Source organism: Mesoplodon mirus (genome assembly GCF_964341445.2).
Source record: "Mesoplodon mirus genome assembly, chromosome: 3".
Taxonomy (NCBI): Eukaryota; Metazoa; Chordata; class Mammalia; order Artiodactyla; family Ziphiidae; genus Mesoplodon; species Mesoplodon mirus.
In genome coordinates this window covers 113,464,448-113,485,723 of record NC_138978.1, presented here as the reverse complement: position 1 = coordinate 113,485,723, position 21,276 = coordinate 113,464,448, and the positions used below count along the sequence as shown (strand labels likewise).

General features: G+C 40.7%; 1 protein-coding gene across 2 annotated transcripts in view; it reads right to left on the bottom strand.

The window, feature by feature from the left end:
* Positions 1–33: 33 nt before the first annotated feature.
* CHD1L (chromodomain helicase DNA binding protein 1 like) overlaps positions 34–21,276 on the bottom strand; it is a 60,873-nt gene continuing 39,630 nt past the window's right edge. For both annotated transcript variants that reach the window (XM_082613705.1, XM_082613706.1), the window contains 10 exons: positions 20,857–21,010; positions 17,254–17,419; positions 12,599–12,747; positions 11,607–11,770; positions 10,852–11,057; positions 9,678–9,776; positions 2,729–2,799; positions 2,510–2,624; positions 1,318–1,426; positions 34–386 (listed from right to left, as the gene is read on the bottom strand). In XM_082613705.1, coding sequence (XP_082469831.1) covers positions 308–386; positions 1,318–1,426; positions 2,510–2,624; positions 2,729–2,799; positions 9,678–9,776; positions 10,852–11,057; positions 11,607–11,770; positions 12,599–12,747; positions 17,254–17,419; positions 20,857–21,010 — 1,312 coding nt within the window. In that variant the 3' untranslated portion in view covers positions 34–307. The remainder of the gene's footprint in view (positions 387–1,317; positions 1,427–2,509; positions 2,625–2,728; positions 2,800–9,677; positions 9,777–10,851; positions 11,058–11,606; positions 11,771–12,598; positions 12,748–17,253; positions 17,420–20,856; positions 21,011–21,276) is intronic.

Sequence of the window (21,276 nt, the reverse complement as noted above, 5' to 3'; positions counted from 1 at the left end):
ACTAGATTGAGGGGAAAGAAAGCAAAGAAACCATTAGAGATAGAAAATGTATTTATTACTATGCAAATAGCTGTGCAAACTGGGGCCCTGGCAAGCTGCCAAAGGATTTTCCCAAATATCTTGTGCATCCCTGTATTACACGTACCACATCAGTACCACATCCAGGAGAACAGAATTAGAATTCAGAAAACAGAGTACCTCAGAGGCCCACCAGATCCTGATTCCTTTTTGAAATATTCTATTACAGTAGCTTTAAGCAAACATCTTAGCTGGTTGCTGAAGGCTGGATCTGATGCTGAGCTGATTGTTAAGGCACCAGCTGTCCTAAGGAGGAAGATGAGGCCTGTGGATGAAGGATGGCAGCCTTGCTTCTAGGAAAGTAGTAGCTGATAAGGATGGTCAAGGAATATATATTTCATCACTTTAAAAAACTTTAAAAGTTTTTAAAATCAACTTTACTAAAACTACTAGTTCTTTAGTAATTATTGAAATAACCACTCCAGAAGTAGCATGCCTTAGTTTCTTTTTACCATATCATAAATCTTTCCAATATTGTTAGTACTTATTACTGTAGAATTATTATCTGATATACTAAAACTCTTTTGATACTGCTTGAATTGTGCAAGTGTATAAAACATAAATTCTCTGCTAAGTTTTTACAGTGGTTTAAATAAACCAGCACTGAGTGAATTAATTTCAGTTAAGTATCTAAGTAAAAAGATGAAGTTTCTGTATAATTATAGCACTTGGGGGCCAATTCAGCTTCTTCTAGTAATTTTGGACTCAGTACAGTTCAAACAATGCTAACTTATACAGCAAGCAGGTCATTAGAAGAAAATACTAGTCCAGCAAAACTACATTATATACTCATGGTCAAAATGAATTTCACACTGCTCCTTAAGAATACATTGAATGGGTTCAGAAATAAAACAGTTCACTTGTTTACTTGTTTGTTTATTTTAGTGAACAGAGTGAAGTTCTTAGAATCAGGCCTTGGTCTATGGGCCTGAAGGATCTCCAGAGAATTGATGTGAAAAAAATTCAGTATGTTAGCAAATGGCAATTCTTCAATTAATTCCCCTCTTCATATATCTTTTAATTTAGCTGTTGGCAACCAGAAATGCTTGAGTATATTTACCTCCTTGGATATATACAAGTTAGAAAATGCTTCTTAGTTTTTTCTCATTGAAGAGGGGTAGACTGAAAAACATGGCAGAAGACGACTTGGCCTTGGATTAAATAATGACACCAGAAAAATGCAAGACATTTTCACCTTTTGAGCTGGAAGTGCACACCATCAGGATAACAAAAGGATACATGTAAGTTGGGATGCCTCTTGAGGCCAAGTGTTTCCGAATAAGTCGCTCAGTACCATACCAGTTAAAACCTTTCGTGGCATGTCCAATGCGTGGAAGATGGACACTTGCTGTTAAAAAAAAAAAAAAAAAAGATCATGATATCTTCATTCATCAAATTGATTTAATGTGTATAAAATATACATAGGAGATAATAACATATTCTGAGTCACTTTGTGGTTTCCAATGAACAAAATGTATATAATCTTGGTGTGTCCCACTCAAAGCATATGATTATAATGTCAAAAATATTCTGGGGAGGGGTCATAATAGGGGAAAATTAAATTAATTCTATTGAACACAAGGACCTACAGGCTCTGGAAATAAGTAGGTACTATGGAAATAAAATACGATCAATGGTCAAGATGTAATTAAAATAAGGAAAGATTCTTTAACAAGTCAAGGGGACTTCCCTGGTGGCGCAGTGGTTAAGAATCCACCTGCCAGTGCAGGGGATGTGGGTTTGATACCTGGTTCGGGAAGATCCCACATGGTGCAGAGCAACTAAGCCTGTGTGCCACAACTACTGAGGCTGCGTTCTAGAGCCCTCGAGCCACAACTACTGAGCTCCCGCACCTAGAGCCTGTGCTCTGCAACAACAGAAGCCGCCACAATAAGAAGCCCGTGCACTGCAACAAAGGCGTAGCCCCCGCTTGCTGCAACTAGAGAAAGCCCGTGTGCAGCAATGAAGACCCAATGCAGCCAAAAATAATAAAGTAAATTTATTTTTAAAAAAGTCCATCAGTTCAAGAAACTCTGAGACACACTGGGCTTAGAAACAAAACTGAACTCAGATTTTTGGCAGAGAACTGTCTGCTAATGCGGACTGGGACTCTCCAAGAGGCGCTTCACAACTGCATTATGACCAGTTTACTTCATCTCTAGTCCTTTACTTCCTCATCTGTAAAATGATACAAATACCCAAGTGGATGAAGGCAGTCCACAGAGATAATGGATACAAAAGTGATGTAGAAAGGAAAAGTGCTTTGCAAAAAGATGGGAAGGTTGTTACTTCTGTGATTTCTCATACTGGGGCTTACCTTTACCATGTATGTTGAATGGGGTCTTGACATTTCTTACCTCCCTTTAAAAATCACATCATATGCTTGGGAGCAGAAATTCATCTATCCCTGAGCACAAGTGGAAGAACTTACCTTTCTTTTTCTTTGCTGCTAAAAATATCTTCTTCAGGCCCTCGTCTAGGGCTGCCATCTTAATGCCAGACAGGACATTGGCGCGATCACGGTGCTGGGCCACAATCAAGGCCAACTAGGAGGAACCATCATTAACTGGGTGGGAGCAGGAGTAGTTTCAAGGGGAGGTGATGGGAGTCAAAGTTCAGCTCTGATAAACTGATGTGGTTGTTTACTTACCAAATCTTGCCCTTTGTTTCTTGACTCTTTATCATCAATAGGAAATAAAAGGACACCTCCCAAACTCAAATCTGAGGTAAAACAAAAAGGAGCAACAGAAAGAACACAAAGTTCACTACAGAATGAGATCCCCGAGGAAGGACTATTCTGAATCCTCCTTATGTCTTGCCTTTTCCAAATCCACTCAGGTATGGGTAAGAGTGGCACCCCTGTCTTGTTCCTGATATTAGAGGAAAAGCTTTCAGTTCTTGTGGAATGTAATGTTAGCTGTGGGTTTGTTGTATACGGCCTTTTATATCATACTGATGTATGTTCCTTCTATACCCAATCTGCAGAGGGTATGTTATCACGAAAGGGTGTTGTATTTTGTCAAATGATTTCTCTGCATCTATTGAGATGATCACTTTTATCTTTCATTCTATTAATGTGGTGTATAACACTTATTGATTTGTGTATGTTGAACCATCCCTACATCCCAGGGAAAATTCCTGCTTGGTCATGGTATGTAATCCTTTTAATGAGTTCCTGAATTAGGTTTGCTAATATTTCATTGAGAATTTTTGCATCAGTGTTTACCAGAGATATTGGTCTATAGTTTTGTTTTCTTGTAGTGTCCTTATCTGGCTTTGATATTGGTAATACTGGCCTCATAGAACGAGTTTGGAAGTGTTCCCTCCTCTTCAATTTTCTGGAAGAGTTTGAGAAGGACTGATGCTAATTCTCCTTTGAATGTTTGGTAGCATTTGCCAGTGAAGCCATCTGGTCCTGGAGTTTCCTGTGTTGGGAGGTTTTTAATTACTGAGTCAATCTCTTTACTCATCATTGATTTGTTCAGACTTTCTAGTTCTTACTGGCTCAGTCTTGGTAGGTTGTAGATTCTATGAACTTATCCATTTCTTCTAGGTTATCTAATTTGTTGGTGTACAATTATTCACAGTAGTCTCATGATTCTATGTATTTCTGTAGGGTCAGTTATAATTTCTTTTCTGGTTTTATTTGAGTCTTCCCTCTTTTTCTTAGTCTTGCTAAAGGTTTATCAATTTTATCTTTTTGAAAAACTAGCTTAGTTTCACTGACCTTTTGTTTTTCTGGTCTCTATTTCATTTATTTCTGCTCTGAATTTTACGTCCTTTATTCTGCTAACTTTGGGCTTAATTTACTCCTCTTTTCTAATTCCTTGAGAGGTAAAGTTAGGTTGACTATTTGTGATCTTTCTAATTTCTTAATATTTGCATTTATTACTATAAGCTTCCCTCTCAGAACTGTTTTTGCAGCACCTCATAGGTTTTGGTTATGTTGTGTTTCCATTTTCATTTTTTTGAAATATTCTTTGATTTCCCTGTTGGTTTCTTCTTTGACCCATTGGTTGTTCAGGAGTGTGTTGTTTAGTTTCCACACAGTTGCAAATTTTCCAGCTTTCCTCGTTTTATTTCTAGTTTCATACCATTGTGAACAGAAAAGATACTTGGTATAATTTCAGTTGTCTTATTTTGCCAAGACTTGTTTTTTGCTCTGTCATATGATGTCTCCTTGAAAATGTTCCACATGCACTTAAGAAGAATGTGTATTCTGCTGCTGTTGGATGGAATGTTCTATAGATGTCTGTTAGGTCCACTTGGTCAAATGTTTGGTTCAAGCCCATCATTTCCTTGTTGATTTTGTCTGGATGATTTACGTATCACTGACAGTGGAGTACTGAAGTCCCCTATTATTATTGTATTGTTGTCTATTTCTCCCTTCATATCTATTAATATTTGCTTAATGTATTTAGGTACACAGATTTACGTGCATATATATTTACAACTGTTATATCTTCTTAATGAATTGATCCCTGTATCATTATATAATGACCCCTTTGTTTCTTATTACCATTTTTGGCTTAGAGTCTATTTTGTGTGATATAAATATAGCTACTTCCACTTGCTTTTAGTTTCCACTTGCATGGAATGTATTTTTCCATCTCTTCGAGTCTACATGTGTCTTTAAGGCCCAAGTTGGTCTCTTATAGGCAGTATATAGTTGGGTCTTGTTATTTTTATCCATCTAGCCACTCTGTGCCTTTTGATTGATGAATTCAATCCATTTACATTTTATTTATTTATTTTTGGCTGTGCTGGGTCTTCATTGCTGCACGTGGGCTTTCTCTAGTTGTGGCTAGTGGGGGCTACTCTTCACTGTGGTGCATGGGCTTCTCATCGCGGTGGCTTCTCTTGTTGTGAAGCACGGGCTCTAGGCACACGGGCTCATAGTTGTGGCACAGGGGCTTAGTTGCTCCGCAGCATGTGGGATCCTCCCGGACCAGGGCTCGAACCTGTGTCCCCTGAATTGGCAGGCAGATTCTTAACCACTGCGCCACCAGGGAAGTCACCAATCCATTTACATTTAGAGTAATTATATGTAAGGACTTACTAATGTCATCTTGTGCTTTCCAGTGGTTTTGTATTTCCATTGTTTCTCTTTCTCTGTTTTCTGCCTACCTTTGTAAATTGGTTATTTTTTGTGGTGGTATACTCTGGTTCCCCTTTCTCTGTCTTTTGTGGATCTGCTCTAGGTTTTTGCTTTGTGGTTACTATAGCGCTTACATGAAACATCTTATAGACAGAACAGTGTTCAATTGCCTATAAAAGCTCCACCCTTTTACTCCTCCCTTTTATATTATACATGTAACAATTTACCTCTTTTTATGTTTTTATATTATTCATTAGCAATTTATAGTAGCTATAGTTAGTTATTTTTACTACTCTTTTCCTTTAACCTTTAAATTATAGTTGAGTGGTTAACACACCATCCTAACACTTAGTTTTCTAAATCTGACTCTATATATTTTACCTTTACCAGTGTGTTGTGTACTTTCATATGTGTTCATGTCACTGATTAGTGTATTTTCATTTTGGCTTGAAGAACTCCTTTCAGCATTTCTTGCAAGGCAGGTCTAGTGGTGGTGAATTCCCTCAGCTTTTGTTTGCCTAGGAAAGCCTTTATTTCTCCTTCATACCCAATAGATAACTTTGCTGGTAAAGTATTCTTGGCTGGAAATTTTGATCTTTCAACACTTTGAATATGTCATTCCACTCTCACGACCTGTAGAGTTTCTGCTAGGAAATCTGCTGATAGCCTAATAGGGGTTCCTTTGTAGGTTACATTCTTGTTTTCCCTGGCTGCTTTTAAGATTCTTTATCATTGATTTTTGACAGTTTCATTATAATGTGTCTTGGAGAAGGTCTTTTTGCATTGAGATTATAAGGTGATCTATCAGCTCCATGGACACGTATGTCCAAGACATTCCTCAGGTTTGCAAAGTTCTCAGCTATTATTTCTTAAAATAAACTCTTTGTCCGCTTCTCCTTCTAGAAGCCCAATTATTCTGATATTTGTGTTTTCTTGTTTCAATCTCATAACTTACATAAGCTTCCTTCGCTCTTTTAAAATTTCTGTTCTTTCATCTGTTCTGTGTTATTTCAAAATTTCTATCTCCCGAAGTCACTTATCCTTTCTTCCATATGGTCTCCCCTGCTATAGCTGCTCTCTATTGCATTCTTCATCTCATCCACTGACTTCTTCAGCTCTACAATTTGTTTGGTTTTTTAAAATTTCAATCTCTTTGAAAAGAAGTCATTATGTTAACATATTTTATTCCTGATTTTACTGAGTTGCCTGAGTCTTCTTGTAAAATTCATTGAGTTTCTTTATAACTGCTATTCTGAATTCTTTTGTCAGTTAGATCATAATATTCTGTGCCTTTGAGCATGGTTGCTAGAGAACTGTCATTTTCTTTTTGTGATGCCATATTTCCTTGGTTTTTCATATTCCTGGTACATGCTGGTGCTTTTGAATCTGAAGTAGCGGATACGTCCTAAACTCTGTGCTCATTACCTTCAGCAGATGGGGTATTATGTTCTATGGTTTTGGTATTATCTCAGTTTTTCCTATGTGTTTGTGCTCCACTCTTCTTGCTCTGTCTTGTGGCCAAATTTTTAAGCTTTTGTGTCTTCTCTGATTCTTATAATTCACCAGGTTGGCTGCACACCTTTTTTCCCCAGAAAGTGGCACTATAAATTAAGTTTGTGGTTTCTTCCCTACCCATCGACAGGACCTGTTTTGAGTGGGCTCCTGGTCTAGCAGAGCTCACTCTCATGGACACACTGCGGAGCAAGCACAGGGAGCCAGCAGCAGAACTGGGGGGAGGTGTGGGTTTAACACTTGGTGCATAGGGAGTGCCCACACACCTAGTAGGGAGATCCCCAGGGTGGTACCCCCAGGGGTCCTTGAGTGAACTTCCTACTGAGCACATGTCTTTGACACCATTTGAAACTCTTATCTGCCTCTTTCCCAATGTCCTTCCTTCCCACAAGTCGTGGAGCTCCCACCTTAGTACTCCAGATGCTGGCAAAGAGAAACAGGTTTTTCCAGCTGTGTTCCACCTGGCGAGGGTAGCTAGGTGCCTCTGCCAGAAAAATCAGCCCCTCGAAGTGTTTCCTTGGGGGGAGGGTTGATGCTGGGAAAGTCTCTTACCACCTCTGCTGCAAGCAAACTCATATTTTTCTTTTTCTCCAATAGTGTACCAGAGTCTCCCTTCAGGAAGGCTGGACTTCTGCAAGTTCTGTGTGTGAGTACCTGCCCAGGGCAGCACTCACCTGATTTTTGCCCTACAGCAGTGAGAGGGGTCTAGGCAGTTTTGCTGGGTCCATTGGTTCCTTGCCTATACGGAGGTGTGTCTGTCTCTTACCAGTTGCAGTGGTGGGTGAGTCTCCTCTTGGGTCTCCCAAAAGACCCACCAAAGCACCCCCGTTCATGTTTAGATGTCTAAACCGTCAGTTAAAAAGGGAGATTAAAGAAGGAATGTCTTATGCAACCATGTCACCCCCTTCACACCTGAATTTTTATGATCTCCTAATTCAGTGCCTCTCAAACGCTGCCTACAAAGTACTCCTGTAGGCATTGGAGAGTGAATGCAAAACCCAGAGGCATCCAGGCTGGGAGGGGGTGGGGCACTATGAACGTAAAATTCCTTTAGAAGAGTCTTACGTTTGTCTTAAACTATTCAAATATTTTATTCTACAATACTTACATATTTGTATTTGTATATTTTCCTACCTCATCCAAATCAAATCAAATTCTCTAGAGAAATGTGCTAATTTAATTCTATGGCTTTGCATACTCCAATTTTTTTTTTTTTTTGGCCTACTCCAGTTTGAACCTTTTGTCCTCTCAATCCATCCTGCATACCCCAATTGTTCAAGTCATTCTAAAATATTTGCTCTGCTATGCCATTCTTCTACTCAAATCTCCCATATCTAGCCACTAGCCATTGGATAAGGTCCTGCCTAGAATGGCATCTCCCTGGACAAGTCGTGTACGGTCTTCTATAATGTGGCCCAAATCTCTTTTCTTTAAAATCTAACTCTCCTCTATTCCTCAGCCTAAACCCTCTATTCCAGCCTGTCTGACCTACACAACATTCCCCAAAAACATCTGCAGTGTAGCTGCAGGGATCATTCAATACCCCATACTGGGAACGGTGGAGTTACAGGGATACCAAAAAGAATGAGACATGGTTATGGACTCTCCTGCCCTTTCTCTCCACCTATTTAAATTCAACCCAACCCACCCTTCCAGGCCTAAGAGAACTTTCACCACTTTCCATGAAGCCCTCCCTGATAATTCAAGCCCACTTTTCATCTACCCTGCTCTACCTTATTTCAATCCTTCTTCAGAAAACAGTGCACACCCTCATCTGTTTCCTTACTGATCACTTACGCCTTAACTCTGTGCAACCAGGTTTTACTTTTCACACATTCTTCCAAGTGCTCCAAGGTCATGTGACTGCCCTTGGGGCAAATCCAATGGCCTTTTCCCAATGCTCATCCTCACTACAGTGTCTGACACTACAGACCACTTCCTGACATCTCTCCTCTCTTGTACCTCAAAACACTCCATTCTCAAGGTTCTCTTATTTTTCTGACAATTCCTTCTTTCTCCCCTTCTTGCCTCTGCTCCTAAATGGAGGTGTTTTCCATGCTCTATTCTCTGCCCTCCCATTCCTCGTCCAAAGGGGAACTTCTCAGCCTGCATCTCTAACTCCGACCTCCTGAATTCTCTCCTTTTCCAGCTGCCCAATCAATATCTAGATCTGGGTTAATTATTTCACACATATTAAGCTCTGTAATATGTAATCTGTTTTAGTAGAAAGAGTATTCACTCTAAGTCCTTACATCCCCTTCTACCCTGGAGAAGTGAGCAGAAGAATTAGGAAAAAAACAATCTCTAAGAAATGTGAAGAGCCCTCCTCCATTGGACAAGATCCTTTATTTCCTATGGAACTTGAGAGGCTAATCACAACAATCACTTTACTCCTCTTGCCACTTTGTGATCTCCACACATAACAGGAGGTGCCCTGGCCCCTCCGTATGCCAAGGGGGAATAGTGTTCAGCTTCCAAGTTCCCCTGCCCCGCACAGCTCTACTTCTGCCTCCAGGGAGTGTTACTTCATAATACAACCTCCTTCCCTTCAGCACCCAGGTCTTGTTAGCACTTCAATGGTATGTCTCAGTTCTCTCCCACAGGAGTCTGACATTTTCAGGAGATATTCCCTCAAGAAGATGGAGTGAATTGAGTAAACAATGAAATGATCTTCAAGCCAACACTTTAACATGCATGCAGGAATTGACATTTATCAAAGTACTTGCACATTCATTCATTATCTTCATTATAGTCCCATGCGGTGGGTGGAATAAGTATTATTCACAAATTACAAATGAGAAAACAGACACAGGGAGGGGAAGGGATTGCCTCAAAGTCACATATCAACCAGCTGACTGATGACAGAATGCGGCTCCAACCAGCTCGTCCTGCTCCTCATCTAGTGCTTTTTAATGCACCTAATACTTGTCCTAAGCGTCCTCTCCCCTCTTCTCCCATCCCTAACCCTTCTCTCTGCTTTGCTTCTTACCTTTCATTTTCCCAGCCAGCTCATATATTTTTCTTGGCTCAGCAGATCTTTTTTCCAGAGCTGTGAATAAACCACCTCTGCCCCAGCGGCCAGAGTCATCTAATAGAAGAAAGAGAAAATTTTCTTCTATAGGAGGCAAAATCCAGTCCACAATTTAAAAAAACAAAGGTACACCGAAGAGACTTGTAGAAGAATGATTTTTCAAAGAGCAGAAGAAACTAATCTCCTGCACCTATTATACACTGGACTTCTCAAATATGTTTAGGTTTTCTGGAATATACTTGGCCATCATAACAGAAAAGCATCAAAAAAATTAGTGTTTTGAAAGAGCAGAATCTCTGCGGTACTTCTGTAATTCCTGGGAGATGGCTGAGGAAAGATGCAGAGCAGACATAATACAACAGCACACAACTCCCATTTTACAGGTAAGAAAATGGAAAGGTTAAATGACTTATTCAAGCTGGTACTAACACAGCTAGTTAGTACCTGGTATTTACAGTCATTCATTCATTCAATTATACTATAAATATTTGTTAGTATTACATGTCAAGAACTGTTTTAGGCACTAGGGTTACAGCAGTGGACAAAAAAAAAAATCCCTATTCCCATGGAGCTATTTTCTAGTTCAATGAAACAAATAAGCAAATACATAGGCAATATGTCAGGTGGTGATGTATCATCAAGTAAAATAAGGTAAGAAAGTGGATAAAGAAGAATAGAGGGGTGAGGTTGGGGTCTGGGCAATCAAGAGAGACCTCTCTGAGATGCAGACATTTGAACAATGCTTGATGTGGCAAAGTGGGGAAAGAGGGCTCCAGACAAAGGAAGTAAAAAGTACAAAGGTCATGAGGGAAGAACATGCTTGGAGTTTTGAAAGGATTCATTTGTCTTATAGATGCTACCTCCTTGTACTCTCTTAAAAACCTTGTGCAGAGAATAGGGCAGATCTTATACCATTATACAGATAAGGAAGTTGAGGCCCAGAGAGGCTGGGCTGCTCAACCAGATAAACAAGAGGGACAAGAGTCAAATCCCAGTCTCCTGGTTCTAAAATTCACTCTTTTTGACCACACAAGACTACACTGGGCCCATTAATCACCCCTAAATCAGGATTCTGCCTCATCTTCCCCAGACCTTGGTACCACAAAGACTCAGGCCCCACCACTTTTCCTACCTACGCAGTGCACGATGACAGCATCCTCCGCCCCAGCCTGTGGGTGGGTGACATCACCGCTTACATACTTGATGGAGGTCGAGTCTGGGTCCTCATAATCCAGTTGGGCAGAGCGTTCATCTTCCCAGTCCTCCAGGTCCTCTGGTTCGCTCTCCTCGGAAGGCAGGCAGAAGGACTGGTAATCGTTGGACTCCCACCAGGCCATCCTTCAACAGGCCAGAGAGGAAAGGAAATTAACTGGGCTTATCACAATTTCCCTTGGAGCACATCTTGTACTGCTATTCACAAACAGTAAGTGCCAAGTGGAGATGCAATTAGAAACTCACCCTGTTTTCTGCCTATTTGTAAATAAACAAGAAGTGTTACTGATTAGCCTAACTGCCTCCTGACTACACTTCAAAAATGAGCAGCCACCGGATGTCACTGTTTTTAAGAACATGTGACTAAAAGGGAATGTTCAAGTAAACTACTCTCGTTAGGCAGCTGAAATAAAATCCTAAAATTTTCTAGCTTCAACTGAATGCATCTTCTCTGCCTTAGGCACTCAGGACTGTTCTCTTAAGTAGACTAACTGTTAAGGTTAAAGTTTAATCTTTAAAAATGTATTCTATTACCAGTAGGAACTACCAGCTTTACAGACATTTTCTGCAATTGTAAAGTGATGTTCAACTGTGGACTCACTATGCAATAGTGATTTCTTTACCAACTGGGACCCTCAGCTTTATTAATAATACAATCGAATAACACATACATACTTTTTCTTATGTTCTGCTTCTTCCTTCTTCCTCTTCTTCTCCTCTAATAGTTTCTTTCTCTTGGCTGCTGCTTCTTGTCCTTTCTTCCTCCTGTCCTCCAGCTCTTCTGGGCTCAGAATCCGCTTCCTTTTGGTAGACCCCTCCACAAGACCTGGGATGAGAACCTGTAGGAAGAACAAGCTCCATAACCAGGAAAGTTGGGGGCTACCTGTTCCTTCACGAGTTTCATTCATCCCTAAAACATACTCTGAACAGAAGCAACGTGCTTAATATTTCACAAGACATTGCCACCACGTCACCCTGGGTGGTGGGAAGTGGTAGCAAGACACTTCAATTAATACATCTTGTAGGCATGGTAACCAGGATACCATGCTCTAAACTCAACCAAAGCACTGCCATGGTTAGTACAGCAATACATCATTTTGATTAATTTCATTAATTTCATTAGGAATAAGGTACTTCAGAAAATAACTTTTTTTAAAAATTGAAGGCATACCCTGCAGGATGCTATTTTAGGTTTAACCATTTTTAATGGAAATCTTCCTCAATGTATTATATCATTCTGTCTTAAACAGAATATTTCAACATCATGATTATCTTAATGACAACTAGCATTTAATGAGCACAGATTAAGTGCCAAATACTGTGGACATTACATACAACACTTATGGTTGTCATCCTCTCTTAATGACATAGGGTCATGATTGTCAGCAGCAGGGTGTGGTATTTTGGTGTAATGCCATGATCCCTTCAGGGGTGGCTTAGATAGACAAGGCTGCTATCACCTGCATTAAATGGTAAAATATACCCTCGTTATTATTTTTATGCCAACTTCTTACATAGTTTTTATACTAGGGTACAGTCAATGATACTTATATTTCAACAAACACTTACACACTTATTTCTTAACCAATCACTCCCAGCATCGTTTTTTGTTCTCTTAGGATGAACGTTTGAAAGAATTTATCCTTACATAAATTAATAGTTCTTACACTGCCTTTATTTCGGAGTAACCGGCCCTCTTGACTAGTCTTCTCCAAAAGGGTTTTCTGAAGATTCACCAGTTGCTCAAATGATTTTCTGTCTTCTTTACTAGGCTCCTTAGAATAATCTTTACCTTCAAATAAGTACATGTGGTTTTCTAAAAACATAAAACACAAAGAGAGAAATGTTAGATACTAAAGAAAAATAGATTGATTCTAGTCAAAGCAATAACCAGGGCGAACAAAAGAGCAGGCTGTATTCTAAATGGGCTAAGACTAGCTTGTGATGAAGGTACTGGATTTCTGATCTCACTAATGCTGATGGGTTTGGGATCCACATGGGGATCTCGTGTATTTACTTTTCAAAGGAGAGAGCTAAAGCCCTTTTGGTCTATCTCTAGATGGTCTGTGAGTCTCTGCTGGATGCCTCCACCCTGCTGAGTTCTGGAACACTCATCACTTGTTCATTCCACACAACTCCCCAGCATAAATCTCACTGACATTAAGATTATCTAATAAAGGTAACCAAGAGCATATTTTTAAAATTCCAAACACACGTTTAACACTCAAACTTTTCCCCCCTTTGCTGTAATATTAAAAGGAACAAGTAGAAAATCTAGGAGGGAATAAAGAAGCACAAAAACAATCCCTTAGATTTACAATATTCTTTGTAGATCTCATGAAGCATCTTCATGAGCCTCACCCCAGTTCTGATATAACTAACCCCACTTAAGAAAGGGAAAACTGAGGCTCAGACAGTGATCAAGAGACTCCCCAGTTCTCATTGCTAATAAGTGAAGACGGCAGGATTTTCTGACTCTAAGGCCAGTGTGCTCTTTTCAGTACACTACTGTTCTCTAAAGAAGGATGGAAAGGTAACAGGCCGGCAAATAACAATTACAGTAACAACAATAATGGTGACAGTGTAAACTTGAATAGCATTTTATGCCATGTGTTTTGCAACTGTGTAAAAGAGTAAAGCAGATACTAATAGCACCGTTTTACAGATGAGGACACAAAGGCTCAAAGAGGTTGGCTGATGTGCCAAGATCATGAATCACATGATAAAGATAAGTCACAACAAGCCAAGACTAGCAACCAGAGAGGTGAGACAATGATTCTAAAGTGAAACATATTTAATAGCACATGTTACCAAAAATGTATTTTCACAGCGTTATAATATCAGCTATAAGTATGCTTTCCCCAGAGAGTACGAAAGCAAAACATTTTCATTCTCAAGAGATCAACTGCTTCACACTTGTACCCAAATCCAACCAGCTGTAATTCTAATTGGCATTTGCTAATTAAATCAGCAGGGGGCTTTCAATGAGGTGCTCTATCAACAAGTGGAAAAAAAAAAATAAAGAGCCAAGAAGTGTAAAATATCAACATATGTATCTTCATGCAATTCTCAACTTATGAACGTGATTTAAAAAAAAAAAGCCTGGCATTCAAGATAAAGCCACCCTGTTTTCTATTTAATTTTGATAGGGGATGCTGTAATTACTAGTCTTTCATATTTATTTGTATTCTTTTAACCATGCTATCTGTCTTCAGTCTGCAGCCCAGAGAAGTTTGGAGACCACAGGCTTAGACACTTATCTATAGCCTGCCAATGGAACCATCTACCACAGAGTGAACTCTACACTCACTGATCAAAGACAAAATTCCAAATTTTAATACAACTGGGAAATCTTTTCTGGCAGCTGGACTGCCTGAAAAAAAAATATTTCTCAGTCCAACTGCTAAAAAAATTGTAATTATCTTTCTGGAAAACAGTGAAATTTTATTTTGTTCTACTAAACGTTAGGAAAATAAGCTGAAATTAATCTAGATGAGTGCAGAAATGGGTGCAAGCAAGCTTCAGTACTTAATGTAATCAAAGTGCAACTTAAAAATAGGACCACATACATCTATTTCTTCTCCCACCTAAAATAAGTACATGGCAGTAAAGGGATTTTAAAAAGATATATGAGATGACAGTGGATGAAAAGGTCAGTAAATCTTTAGAAAATAGAAGTGGCTGGAGGGATGATAAGAGTGAAAAGAACAGTGGAAGCAAAACACAGGTGCCTAGCCAAGGGGTGATTATAAGAACACAGACCCTTTCAATCCCCCAAAAGCTTAGAACTTACCATGGACGAGGAACTGTGGGGTGGAGGAACTGAGAGAAAATCTGCACACCAAATACAGGAGTGCCCTGAACCCCTTCACTCACGCTGTCTCCTCAATCTGAGCAAACAGGTTATTCCGACCCTTACCCACCTCTTCCAAGAAAGATATTAAAGGATTCGTCTCTGGAGAAACAGAGTTACCCAGAGAAAAGACTTCCAATACAGACATCTGGGAAGGTCCCTTTCAGTGTGAAAGACAGCTCACCAACCAGTGATGCTGGAATAAGCCCCGGGAGCCCAGATGCTGTGGACCAGCTGGAGAAAGAGGATCTCACCGCCCAGGGCCAGAAGGGAAGGGGTAAGGAACTGAAATAGCACCGACGAATGGGGTCAGAAGGCCCAAGACAACTGATGGTTGCAAGGCAAATTTTATTGTGCTACAGTTGCAGATTATATAGACTAGAAAAGGGAAGGTTGCCAGACGGTGGTCTACATTATCTAATGACTGTCTCAGCTCAAGGTTAACTTCCCTGGGAGAAAACCCATAAACCCAGAATCATCAAAACTAACCTGCACGTGCAGGGGGGAGACAGCTTTGCTTATCTCATTTTACATTATTTCTGATCTCTGGGCCCTGGTGATTTACCTCCCATGGAATGGAACAAGGAGGGAAACAAGTAGGTACAGTCCCTTCGAGCAGCGGCAGCATGCCTGGCACGTCCGCAGCCTCCTCTCAAGGCTGACTGCTTCCCACACCCAGATACCTGCTCAGGCCGGAGCTGCCCATCAGCTTTGGCATTTCACCAGCACACGTGAACAGCCAGCCAGAGCACACCCGGTATTTCAGGAAAACTACCAACAAGGAGAAGACAAATTTTTTAAAAAGAAGGAGAAGCAACCAGAGAAAAGAGAGACAACACAGGGAGTAGAGGAATACTTTGTTAAAAGATACAATAAATATTCTCCCTGGAATACTTTTTAAAAGCTATAATAAATGTCCTCAGAGAGGATGTTATACCCCTGGAATGAGAACAAGATACATTTAAAACAACAACAAGCAGAGAATAAGAATGAGTTCTTGAAGAATAAAAATGGGATGCTAATATTAAAAAATTTAGAAGCTAAACTACGAGCAAAGTCAAAGAGCACTATCTTGTAGAATCACGCCAGCTGCTGACATTCCAATCTCCCCAAACATCCTATAAAAACCATACAGAACAAGGATAACAAAACCACCCTGAACCCACGCCTACTACAAAACTAGGAGGCAGAGAGTACTACAAACTTCAATTTGAAGGTAGGTAGAGAAATGAACATCTCAAACCAGCTAAGTCGGCTCCCAAGCCCACACTAGAGTAGAGAGTCAGGCAGAGACTGCATAGAAAAGAGGCGGTTCTAGCAACGTCAGACACAGATCAAATTTATCCCACACGAGAAGGACACACCCCAAATGGGAAAATAATGAAGAAAGGTCTGAGACCTGGCAGATCAGAGCAGCGGCTACTAAGGAATTGAAAGGAAGGAACTAGAAAGTAGTTGCAGCTTACAATTTGGGAAGGCACTGCTTCTGGGGGCAAGAGACAACTTAGAAGGGGAAGACATGCTTTGACAGTTTGGTGGCAAAGGGAAAGAAGGAAGCAAGTGATGGAAATTCAGGGTCCTACAGAAACAAAAGAGAATCACAAAACCGCAAGTCATGCCAGCCCACTCTCCACCCAATAAAAGGAAGCAGTGTCGGGTAAAGAAACTGCCCTTCCCTGTATGAACGGAATAAGGTACTCTGGAATTAAGAAGCCTAGTAAGACTATCAGACCTCTCACCCCAGTCCACACTGAATCTCTGTTGTCACTGGTATGGGAAAATAAAGTCATTTCAAAATAACCCTAAGACAACAGGAAACATCCTTACAAAGCTACTATGTGAAAAAAAAAATTTCAAATCAGAAATTAAAATACTATAGAGATAGTAATGGACAAAAGACAAATGTTGACCCAAATCAGAAAAAAAAAGACAAGATCATCTCATGATCATATATATTGCTTCACTAAAAAAATTAAAATTAACGGTACCTCACTTCACAGAGCAGTGAAATGAAAACATAGGTATAAGGCACATAAGTTCACACTTAATGCTCCACTGGTGTTAACTATAATTTAAAAAATAACTCATTCTACTATTCAGAAAAGGGATCACTGTGTGTAGCGCCATACTAAGGACAGAAGGATTTACTGATAAACGAGAGAAGACGCTTGCAATCAAGGGAGGAAAAAACACAAATTAAAATCCTTGAGATTGATACTACCATAAGCATTAGTATCATCAACTTGGTTCAAAGTTCAGATACAAGGGAACAGCCAATTTCCAATCAGCCTAGGAAGAGTTCTTGAACCATGTTAAGTCTTAAACAGTGTGCCCAAGATGAGAATAGGGCCGGACAGGAAAAGGATGTCCCAGGAGCAGTATCCAGGACCTTCCCTGGGGACCGATCTCACTCATGTTCTAGCCTGGGGTGGCCGCGCCATTGGCTCTGCTCTCATCGCCCCCACTTACTTCCTTCCTCTTGTTCTCTGCTTCTTTCTTCTGCTGTCGGCAGGGCACCAGAGATCCACTGGCCATCTTTTGTTTCTCCCAGGATAGACTCCAGGTCTATTTCATCCATGGTGCTCCCCTCAGAGGACAGGAGTTTATCCAAACCGAATTTGAGTATCTCATTCAACTTGAATGAAGAAAACAAAAAGTCCAGTTGGCCCTCATGAAAACAAACATTGGATATCAGTGATTTGCAAAGTGGCTTAACGACACCAGGCACACTCCTTCTCTGATGGTCAGCCTTCCTTCTCTCCCCATGACAGATGACACCAATGGGGCTGTTCTGTAGTTGGATGATGGGTAAGCAGAGAGTGATAAATGACAGAGATGCTGACTTTGACAATTCTCAATAAACAAAAAATCTGAGCCTCCAATTTTTTTTTTTTTGAATAACAGCCATATCCTGCATTATCTTAGCACTTCTCATGGAGTCTTTTTCACAGGCAATCCCAGCAGCCACATGAGAAGTCAGACCCTGTTAGCTACTCTCCCATCCCTTCCACTGCCAAACTTCTTGGAACGAGAAGGCTACACGGGGTACTTCCTTCCTTTGGCAATTTTGTTCCTGCCGCAGTGCTCTATGGAAACTGCCTTCACAAAGACCAGTAACAACTCCCAACCACTAGACCTGAAAGCCCTTTCTCAATTCTAATGTTGCTGGACATTCCTCTAGCACTGCACTACCCTGCTTCTCTTTCCTTCTCTCTGATGTGCCCTCAGCCTATCCCTAGGGCTGTAGGAATGACCTAAAAAGTTCAGATCATCTTTCCTGGCTTTAGCTTCCTACTTCCAGCTCTGTACTTCCCTAAGTGATAACTCTGAGACTCTAAACCAAGCCGCATTCACATCTTGGCTCATTTGCATCTTGTCTCTTTAGACTGGGTCAGTTATCTCCAGATGGTGTATTCTGTAACTTGGAAATCTTAATGTATTCTGTATCAGCTTGAAAACAATTTAGACAGCTCACCTAAGCATCAAACCTGGATATACTGATCTTTAACCTGGATATATATAACAAGACGACTGGCACCAAAAATAGAAGAAAGCCAAATATTTATGAAAAAGACTGGTCCGTCCTGGGACACTCCCTTCAGTCTACCTTGTATTTATGCTTTCACTTGTGATGTGTCTCAGTCACCAAGGGACTACACGTGTTTTTAAAGAAGCAATAATATTACAGTAATTAACGGCAAGGGCATGTGCTTGGAAGTTAGAGAGTACTTGGATTGGCGTCCTAGTAAGTGAATGTCCTAGGGCAAATTATTTAAAATAGGAATAAAGGGAGTGCCTACCTCATTCCCTTGTTATTCATATTCATGAAACAATCGGAAAGAAGCACTTCATATGATACTTAGCGCACAGTAAGCGTTCAATACATGTTCACTACATCTGCATCCGCCTCTCTCTGTTTCTATTATGTTCCTCCTGCAGGATAACAAACCTTCCTTCCTTCCTTGAGGACTTCAGGATCCTATACTTCTTAAATTTACTAAACAACAGTTACATCTTTTACTATTGGATTCTTTTCATCTTACAAACAAACCCTGCTGTCTTCTGAGACAAGGGCATTGGGTTGTTACCTTTGCTTTTGGCAACCAAAGAGATAACTTGCAGAGTCTTGGTAGGGAAGAGAGAAATCAGACATTAGAGCCGGAACGTAACCTTCTGATAACCACGAGCTGGGCGAGATTCCGACAGAGCCCCTCTCAAACAGCCAGGGGTCTATGTTCCCACTAGTATTTGGCCCACGGCACAGAGGCATGTCTACTCAATCACATGGACATGCCCAGCAGCCTGCTTCACAGGGACACCTCGACTGAATCCCCTGAGCCCCTCCCACACTGGGAGAGTTCCAACTTCTCACTGACAACCCCTCCTCCTCCCACACCCAGAATGTGGGCACTCCAAGGCTCCGCCATCTATTCCCACCACCAGACCCAACGCTGAACTTGTCGCTCTCAAGGTTCTATGGGAGAACTCGTGCATGGAGAACTATATTTAAGAGTCTCTGCTGTCTGTCCCTACCTCTCTCTCAAGCCTTCATCTTACATTTGTAATTGCCTTTTGGATAATGTGAAAAAAATACGTACAGCCGGCCCTGCCACCAGCATGGATAAGCATGCACACATCAATTGGGAACCAAAGGAAAAACAGAGAAAGAAAAAAAACACACTTTGCACCTTGAGATAAACAAAAATCAAACAAGTACATGCACAAAACCCAGGGATACTTTCTAATTCTAGACCTAAAATAAAAGAATCCTTGAGCCCTTCCTGTCAGCTACCGACTCACTAACAAAACCAATGTGAGCCCTGTCTTTTGCAAAGCTGATGTGTAAAGATACGCACTGGTCTTTGTGGATATGATAGCCATGTGAGAAAATGTTTTTTTAACCAGACTAACTGTAAACTGGGTAATTCTGCTTATAATAGTGTTTAACTTTTTTTCCTTTAAATACTTGTTGTATTGATATTTTGTTTGATAAACTAGTCCCTTTAAAGCCTACTCTCCTACAAACTTTTGCAAATGAAATTTTTGTCTCTGAGTTTTCCTCTAATAATAGTTTTGTTTATATTTTTTTACTGCAAACTCTGTTGACTAAAGCATAAACTATCTTCCCTTCCTAAAACTCTGCCTACCTTCTATCTTCCTAATTTCTATCCTCCTCATCATCCAGGCTTAAGACCTTATAGACACCTTTGAATTTTCCATCTCCCTAGCTTCCCACCTCTAAGCAGCCGACTCCTGTCATTTCTTCTTTTGTAATGTTGCTCACTCCAGACCCTCCCACTGCTACTGCGCCGTCAGAGGTCTATTACTCACTTCACGCCTGGATCTTTCCAGTATGCTAGGAGTTGGTCTCTCCACTTCCAGCCACTCATCCCTGGGTCAAAATGGGAGAACCTGGGATATATCGTAATATGGGTTCCAATTTTAACCCAAGGGCTGCTACAGAATATCTCTAAGCCCTCTTCCAGAAGACAACTTTCTCTAAAGTCTTCCAAGCCAGCATTTGCTTCCTATCCTGCGTCCCCTTCTTCAAGAAATTAACTCTAGTTCTTTCGTCTATTTTTCCTAAGGCATAATTTTGAATTCCTGATCTTGTCCACCTTTCTCTGAGTATGAAGAAGGTGATGTAGAGCGCTGATCCAAGGGTCTGGGGTTAAGATGGAGGTATGAGATTAATCATTATTTATCATGCTGAGTTGTTTATCTAATTCTCTTAAGGCCCCCTGAGGTAACTTGTGGTATCCTCACTTTTAGAAAAACAAAGGTTAAGAGATCTGCTCAAAGCCACTCAGCCAATAAGTGGCAAGGCTTGGATTTGAATCCAAGCAGAGGGATCCAAAGCCCATCCTCATTCTGTATTTTTCTGCCTTTATATATCAGATTCATTTTAGCTCCCACAGCAGCTTGCACGCAGTAGATATAATGAACGGTAGGAATTTGCCCAGAGAACAAATGTGTGGTTGGGGAGAGTGGGTGGTTAATTCATTTACTTTCTCATCCACAGGAGCACTGACTAAAACCAGGACACATTCTAAAGTGAAGAATACGTTTTACCTGGAGGTCAGCATGCGCAGCAGGTTTCTGGGCTCCCAGAGTAAAATGGCCCCCTTCTATGATCATGTTGGTGAGCTGCAGCTTGGAGGCTGCTTTCCTACAGACTATTTCTTCCACAGTGTCTCGGCCAATCAGCCGAATGACTTTAACGGACCTGTACAGAAGTCAAAGGAAAGCAATGCACTAACATAGAAGGGCCTGCAAAGAAGGGCACAAGCATGCAAGGTCAATACACCTAAAAGAAAACAAACCCAAAATGCCATGTTCAGGGTACAACTAAAGGGAAGTGGTTGTATGTGAACCTGAGCATTTGTTAGACAGATCCGGCTTCTAATTCTCACTGAACCCTTCCAAAAGAGTCAAGGGAGGGATGATGAGATGGCCATAACTGGGTTCCTTATCTGTGGTGGAGGAAAACTT